Source organism: Alosa pseudoharengus, unplaced genomic scaffold (assembly GCF_046254945.1).
Source record: "Alosa pseudoharengus isolate Yale_2024_CS ecotype anadromous, Long Island Sound unplaced genomic scaffold, YU_APseudo_1.1 YU_APseudo_1.1_scf_1, whole genome shotgun sequence".
Lineage (NCBI taxonomy): Eukaryota > Metazoa > Chordata > Actinopteri > Clupeiformes > Clupeidae > Alosa > Alosa pseudoharengus.
Window position 1 is genome coordinate 38,110,147 of NW_027468564.1, and position 8,763 is coordinate 38,118,909.

General features: G+C 41.5%; 1 protein-coding gene across 1 annotated transcript; it reads right to left on the reverse strand.

Moving 5' to 3' along the window:
- Positions 1 to 1,138: 1,138 nt before the first annotated feature.
- srd5a2a (steroid-5-alpha-reductase, alpha polypeptide 2a) lies at positions 1,139 to 6,573 on the reverse strand. Its single transcript, XM_076297475.1, has 5 exons — positions 5,900 to 6,573; positions 4,493 to 4,656; positions 3,265 to 3,366; positions 2,418 to 2,568; positions 1,139 to 1,398 (listed from the first exon to the last, which is right to left on the reverse strand). The coding sequence occupies exons 1-5, from the start codon at positions 6,172 to 6,174 to the stop codon at positions 1,332 to 1,334; spliced, it is 759 nt and encodes a 252-aa protein (XP_076153590.1). The 5' UTR covers positions 6,175 to 6,573; the 3' UTR covers positions 1,139 to 1,331.
- Between the last annotated feature and the right edge of the window lie 2,190 nt (positions 6,574 to 8,763).

Sequence of the window (8,763 nt, forward strand, 5' to 3'; positions counted from 1 at the left end):
ATCAAAGTGACCGCACACTGATTTTTTAGGGGTTTTTTTATATTTGGAAAGTTACCGCACACTGATCACTATTTTATAGTTTTTTTTAAAAATTGGAGCGAACAACGTGTTTTGCTTAGTGCTTCATCAGGTTCGCTCTTAGCGAAAGCACTTATCGATACGCGTTGTTCACTCCAATTAAAAAACCTATAAAATAGTGATCAGTCTGCTGTGACTTTGATCTTTCACTTTTGGATTACACTTACCTGCCTCACCTGCACCTGCATCACTAAAGGCTTGTGCACAGGGACGCCTATGAATAGAATAGAGATGCTTTTTCTGTTTAGTCTAAAAGGCTTCCAAATCCCAAACAAAGTATGCACAGATTCCTTGTATTGAATTTCAACAGCACATGGGGAGTAACATGCCTTTTTGCAAAACACCCTAGCCTGGGAATACCCATGAACCTTTGGAAAATTTGGGATTTGGTCCATCTGGCCAAGGGGCCACTGAAGCCCATTTCCAATGTCCCTAAAACCCAGACACACAAATATAATAGCTAATTCAGCATCAATTGCAACAATTGCATTTAAAACCTTTGTGTACAAGATTGCTGCACTTCTGAAAATAGTTGGTAAGAGTTTAATGCACCAATTTAAGTTTTCACTGATAGTTATGCCCCTGCTGGAAAATATAAAAGTCAATTAATCTTTTCCAGACCCACTCTCAATTCTAATTGAGAAGGTCTGCATGCTAACCAGGCTAAGAACACCCTGTCAAGAAACGAGTATACTGGCCTAAAACATGCTGGCTGGATATAGGTCCTATATTGGCCTACAACAAACTAATTTTACATTCTACATTCCCTGAGAGGTTTTCCATTTAGTCTCTCAATATAGACAGAGAGGTAAAGATTAAGGAGCCACCTGAGAGATACATAGCCTACCTGGTGTGGTTAAAACATTTGAATTTGAGTTTGAAAAGCCTTGGCCTATGTGTTTGGGTTCAAATGTGTGATTGGTTTCAAATGCACTATGCTTAGTTTGGGTAAGAAAGAGAAGAGTAAAACAAACCCTTGTGGAAATTGTCTTTTTTTAATATAAATAACTGATTTTTACAAAGGATATGAAAAACATTCAAAATCATGCAAGAAGTAATTATGTATGTATGTATGTATGTATGTATGTATGTAACTCTGTATATAACAAATCAAGACAGTATTAAATAGTAATTCCATTAACAATATTTTCTATTATTAATATTTAGTTATTGAATATTGTTCTCTCTAAATCCTTCATATGATAATTCAAACACTGGTCAATCTCCGAAGCCTACTTCTCTGAACTATCCGGTCACAATATGAAGGGGATCAGGGCTTTCCTTGTTTTGGGGTAATCGCTGAATTTCTCAGTGTAAAACCTGCAACACAAATGGAGAGATTTCAGGAAAAAAAACAAATACAATGTTTTAGACATCTAGACATCTTGAGAAGACAACAAATTTCCCGGTTCCGGTGCCAACGAGAGTGGCAGCATGTCGAGGTAGCTTCTTGAATTTCCTTTTGGGGATCAATAAAGTATCTATCTATCTGTCTATCTGTCTATCTATCTATCTATCTATCTATCTATCAATCAATCATTAGTCTGGGATGCCAGACACCACTGCTGAGCATTCTGGAGGTGTCATTGGGCTAATTCAATGAAAGGATAACCCCAATGAAATGCTCTGTTGGTGTTGATTTTTTTTTTTATTATTTGTTGGTGATTCGGGTTTTGATGTTCGGCATTCGCTGAGTCATCATTCCCATCTGTTGCCCACAGCTGGTTCCCATATTTTCCCATCTGACATCGCTTAGCTCAGTCAGCGGATCATTGTGTTCTTATTGACCACATGACTTTCCCGTAAGTTAGTCAAAGGCATTGCGGGAAACCCTTCCTACGGGATTCATCAGAACTGTATTAATTTTGAGACTGAGCATCCAGCTATAAGCTTGCCCCTTATTACGTAAGGGATAATGGACACCACGGCGTTCGGTTCACAGAAAGAAATGACAGGTAAGAACATGTGCTGTGGCATGTTTACACTTCTATGGGGCTCATGTGAAGTGTCACTCTAGAAGTGTCATGATGTAAGCTACCTATCCTAGCTATCCCTCCTTTTTCTTTCCTTCACTTAAATACTTAGCTTGAACTGCCATTTTATTCTATGCGAGTAGTACCTATATTGCTGCACTAATATGTCCTAATTGCACCATACCTTGATCGATCCCTTTTTGAGAGTTGCTTTGAATAAAAGCGTCATCTAAATGACAAAATGTATGTAAATGTATCTATGGGGGGAACTGTTTTCATGCACAATAGCTCATGTACTATGACATGTTTAAGTTTGTCTTAAGTCAGTGAAGTGTCTTGTGTGAAGTGTTCTGCTGACTGCCGTACCTGTGGTGATAGTAGGCTCGTGGTCCAATAGAACACATGGTGAAGAATGCCAATGAGAATGCAGGCAGAGACCATGTCGCTATGGCAAAGCCATACCATTCCACAATCTCCCCAAAGAAGTTTGCTCCGGAGACATACTCAAACAAGCCGCCTACAGAAACAAGACATGGGGGCGGTTTTACTTATTTATTTATTGGAGTCAGTGTTTCTAAAAGCTTTTACATTTTTGACGGGAGAACACTTTGAAATGTCCACAGATGGAATCCAGATGGCAATGGGTCTGTTTGTAGTGGGAGTGTAAAGGTCAAGGATGTTTTTTTTTTAGGTTAATTGTCAAAAGACAGACAGATGGAAATAAACATGTTTATTTGGGATGTGTTTTATACAAGGTACCCTATTGCTGTTATGAGTCATTTACACTAGAAATCTACACATTCACATTCCACACATGCATTCTCTCTCACACACGCGCACACACACACATTCTCTCTCACACGCGCGCGCGCACGCACGCACGCACGCACGCACGCACACACACACACACACACACACACACTTACTACAAACACTACATATCCTTATACTGATAGGATAACACTCAAGGTCTAACTTGTAAGACAGTGATAATATGTACTTTCAGTATCAGGTTGTATGATATAGTAGACGGGGGACTGGAGACCATGGGCATTATTTTGAATAAGCCAAAAAACAACAGTTAGGTTTTATTATATGGAAACTTTATGGAAAAAAATGACATTTTCATGTGCTTGGCTAGGCAAAATTAATATGGTAATATCTACAATGTCATGTGTTGGCTTTGCATGATGTGGCAAATGAGCTGAAATACCTCTGGGAATTTTGTAGGTTGTTTCTCCTGGTTTTCTCAAGCCTCGTAAAACATGATCACTGTGAATGTTGATGGCCATGCCTAAGAAAAACATCAGCAGTCCTACAGCAAAGGAAGACCAGCATATGTAGCAAGTTAACATGTCAATAAAACAACTATCCACTGGTTATATATCTTCTATATCTTCTATATCTTAATATCATCTATCATTTCAAATAACACAACACAAAACCTTAATATAGACATTATGTTTAAGGGGCTAGCACTAGAAGGATAAAGTGTCAGTTATCATAAACTGATTTCATATGCTACTTTGAGAAAGGTCAAGGCCATTTTGAAGATAACCAAAGAAACAATTCTAAACCTGGGATAAAAACAAAAAGCAGGCAGGACACTTGTAGCCTCATTTCCAAGTCTTTTTGGATATAAGTATCAGCTTAATAAACATTATGCAAATGCACTGCGAGCCATTCAAATTCCACCCCATGTGTGGTTGTGGTGCCTTAAGCCTCAAGTCGCGCACGTACCGGCCGTACGGCCCGGAGACCTGCCGGTCGGTGAACAGGTAGGCAACACCTGCGGCCATGAAAGCCCAGCTGAACCAGAACACAGTACTGTCCAGACACTGCATGCTGCCTCTGCTCAGATCCCTCAGGTTTCCCTTCTTTATCCTGCATGCTCCCTCTGATCCCTTCTTCTCTCCTTCTCTTTTCCCTCTCTATCCCTCTCTCTATCTCGAGTCCTTTAAAAACCCTGTTCTCCCTCTTTATCCTGCGTGTTCCCTCTGATCCCTTCTTCTCTCCTTCTCTTTTCCCTCTCTATCCCTCTCTCTATCTCGAGTCCTTTAAAAACCCTGTTCTCCCTCTTTATCCTGCGTGTTCCCTCTGATCCCTTCTTCTCTCCTTCTCTTTTCCCTCTCTATCCCTCTCTCTATCTCGAGTCCTTTAAAAACCCTGTTCTCCCTCTTTATCCTGCGTGTTCCCTCTGATCCCTTCTTCTCTCCTTCTCTTTTCCCTCTCTATCCCTCTCTCTATCTCGAGTCCTTTAAAAACCCTGTTCTCCCTCTTTATCCTGCGTGTTTTTTCTTTTTATTTATTTATAAGTCGCTCTGGACAAAAGTGTCTGCTAAATCATATAACCATAACCATAATCTAAAAGTCATAAAAGGTCCTGAGAAGAAGATACTTATATCTTATAAACTCTTCCTCCTCCTTCTCCTCCTCCTCACCTGTAACCAGACGTGCGTCCCGTGCCCAGCTGTCGTCGTACTGGGCGCAGTGCAGCAGGTTGTGTCCCTGCAGGGCCCCACACACAGCGCAGAAGATGGTGGCAGACCTGACCGTCTGTAAAGGCATGGGCTTGCCTCGTGTCAACAAGGAGAAAATAAAAGTCCTGAGCGGAGAAAAGAATAACACACACTTTTGTTTATGTAAAGCACATTGAATGACCTCTGTGTATGAAATGCGCTATATAAATAAACTTGACGACTTGACACACACACACACACATACAACAAAGCAAAAAAAAACACTGTATTATGACACATAACTCTCTGACATTTACTTAACATGGATTAATTTGCCTGACTTAGTATAGTGTTTGTATTATAAGTACACTTGTATTATGCTTTATAAGTACAACATTTAATATTGCAGGTTAGGACAGAGTGAGGAGTATGTGAACACATACCAGCATGAAGTGACATACACAGTGTTATTTGTGGCATAGTACCGCAACCTGCTCTGCAGTAGCGAGAGATTAACATCTGTGGTGGGCGCCACACATTTGGCAATACGTGGCCGTCAAGATGTCTTCACCATTACTTAACCATGTCAGAAACCATCAACGGTAAAGGAAGAGCGTGGGTCTTAAGCAAGAGGACACCAGAGCACATGGGGCTTATGAGGCTGTCATTTTCAAACCATATAGAGTGCATCACACACATATGTGGGTGTTATGAGAACTGCACAGTGAATAGAAGTGATGATGCCAATATCTACTATAGTGACACAGCACATGATGAAATCAAGCCTAAATGGGTTGAGTGACTTGTAATAGTAGTAACTGTCAACCTAGAGGAACAGTATGATAGAGGTTGACTTCAAATGAAAGTTGCTTGTCTTTGTTTTGTTTTTTGTTGAAATAGTGTGACCTTGATAGAATTTATTTACAGGTAGAGAACTTTGTTGTCCGTGTGCGAACACATCCTAGCACGCATATTCTATTGTATATGAAATTAGCTAATTTATTGTTCCAGGTCATGCACCGACGGCCTTGATTAGGGCATTATTTGCCATGTTGCAAGTCATACAAATTCAGAGTAGCTGAAGAAGCCATTCATCTCACACAGACACAGGCACACATCAACAAAACAACACTAACGCACTGCATTTCTAGCAATTTTTTTTAAGGCAGCCAAAGCACTACTTTACAGTTGTTTACACATCAGCATGGAACCTCTGGAAGTAGTGTAAATTAGGACCCCAAAGCTGAAGAAGCCATTAATCTCACACAGACACATCAGCATCAGCATGGAACCTCTGGAAGTAGTGTAAATTATATATAGTATTATATAGTATTAAGACCCCATAGAAGCCATTCATCTCACACAGACACAGACACATGAGCATGGTACCTGTGGAAGTAGTGTAAACAGTAGGTGCAGAGCAGCAGGCCTTTGCCCAGGCCGGGTCGTACATCTGTCGTGAGGGCAAGGAGGACGGGCATCAGGAATGCGGGCAGCTCCTGGATGAACCAGCCCAGGGCGGCGGGCACCAGCCTGCGGTCGTAGCTCGCGGGCACGTACCGGCCGTACGGCCCGGAGACCTGCCGGTCGGCGAACAGGTAGGCAACACCTGCGGCAATGAAAGCCCAGCTGAGCCAGAACACAGTACTGTCCAGACACTGCATGCTGCCTCTGCTCAGATCCCTCAGGTTTCCCTTCTTTATCCTGCGTGCTCCCTCTGATCCCTTCCTCTCTCCTTTTCTTTTCCCTCTCTATCCCTCTCTCTACCTCGAGTCCTTTAAAAACCCTGTTCTCCCTCTATGTGCTCCCTCTCTCCTTCCTTCTCCCCTCCCTCTCTCCTTCCTTCTCTCCTCCCTCTCTCTAGAGCGACCCAGCCTTTATTACCTCCTGTTCCTCTCTCTGGCTGCCTCCCTCTCTCCCTCCCCTCTCCGGACTAACTTCATTAACCCTCTTTTTCCCTGGTTACTCTCTAAGCTCCCACTTTTCTTTCTCTTTCTTGTATTTCTCTTTCTTATGTTTCCCTTTCTCTCTCTCTGTCTCTTTTTTTTCTCTCCAGTGCTGCTGTTGCCCCAACAGAAACAAACAGAAAAGGAAAGCTAACTGGGGTAGAGTTATCAAAGTCCGAGTGCTTGATACTCTGACCCACCCCCTTAGCGTTTTGCTGCGTGTGAGTGGTCAAGTGGCTGGGGCCTCCTAGTTTTCAAAGCTCCACCCTTGTTATGCAAGTTTGCATTCTAGAGTGGAATCCCCAAATGCAGCCAGGCAGGGGATACTCTGTCTCTGTCTCTCTCTCTTTTGCTTCACTTTCCCACAGAGAAAAAGGAGTTTATTAACATCTAACATGCATGGACAAGCGTGCACACACACACACACACACACACACACACACACACACACGCACACAATCAGACACTCTCACTCACACACATACAAAAACACACAATCTCTCTCTCTCTCTCTCACACACACACAGACACACACACACACACACACACACACACACACACACACACACACACACACACACACACACACACACACACACACACACACACACTCTCTCTCTCTCTCTCACACACACACACACATGCCACACATACACACACACACACACAGGCTCGGACTGGTAATCTGTACAACCGGGCAAATGCCCGGTGGGCCGGTCCACATGTGGGCCGGTGACCTCCGGGATTTGTTTTGTTTTGTTTGTTTTTAAGTTATTTAGCCTGATCGCGCCCCCCTGCCCCACCCCTCAAGTGGATTTGTCCAAGCAGCCGCTAGGTTTGTGGGGAAATATAGCCTACGAGTGCATGGTAGCCTAGGCTGTATAAGTCCCCTCCGCTGGCTGGTGTTCACATCATCGCAGTTTAACTGTAAACAGCAATCAGAGGTCTAGTTTTATTCCATAAATATATTGTTTTTATAGACGTTAGTTGCACGCGCTACCAAGACCTTCCATTCACTGCATCATGTAGGCTACAGTGCGGTTCTGTCAACATAAAAAAAAAAACTACGGATAGCCTACAATTTTCGCACAACTTGGTGGAAAAGTGTAGCACAGGTTAAAGAAAACCCATTCATTTTTGGAGCTGATCCTTATTAAAAAGGAACTTCAAAGTATAGTAGGCCTAGCCTTTTAGCTCACAACGACAGTGAAAGTGAAACTTGGAAAGTGGAAGTCACTCCACCGAGTGTTACATTAGATGCACAATCAATTGCGAGTTGATGCAGGTAAAAAGTATCAACTGGTAGGTTAGTAATGAAGGTAGCCTAATTTTGCAAAATGTGATGACGGCACACAAACTTGGGCAGAAACGTTTAGTACACTTGTGGTGATAGCCTACAGTTAATGTGAATCGCGGACTATAAGTAAAGGATATTTGCACCAAATAAAGGCTGCTGTTTCTACAACATGTTGGCACAAAACGTAATTCTTGTCAACTATGACGATGTCCATGTTCAGTAGGCTAGCCTATATTTTTCATTTACTCAAGCAGTTAATGCATGGGGTAACATGACGTGAGACAGACAGAAGATGAGCTTGTCTTTAGTAGCCTATCCCTGAATCCTGTCCCTCTCAAATCACTTTAAAATGGTGTGATTAGCAACCAGAGAGACACCCCCGGACCCCCGTGTTATTGTGATTAGGCTATAGGTCCAAATTGAAATGTTTGGGTCCAGTTTATGAAGTGTTGCTACAACATAATACTGTGTGTTTGTTATTTATGGGGGGAATCAGGGGGGGATTTATTTATTTATTCATTTTAGGGCTGTCAAAATAACTGATTAATTTCGATTAATTAATTTGAGAAAAAATAACTGATTAAAAAAAATAACGCAGATTAATCGATTCTGTATGACCTTTGACCCCGAGCCGTTGTAGTCAGTAACCATTAGACTGTAAAATGAAGGAGAGAGAAGAAAATGTGCTGCCTAGATCATTGATTGGAACATTTACTTTTCAAAAACGGCTTGATTGTGTTGATAAAAATAAAGTGTTGATTAAAATAAAGTCCTCTGCAATGTATGTGATAAAAAAAACTTCTTCCCGAAGCACTTTTGAATTTATTTCCTCAGCATATTAGGTCATATCATAGATTATTATGGCCATTATTAAAATAATAATAAAATAGTTTTTGAACTTTAATGTCACTAATGCTGATTATTCAATGATTCATTTGAATTTAAATATTTAAAATACTTTCACAGCAAAAAATCATATATGCGATTAATTTAGATTAGTTAATCACAGA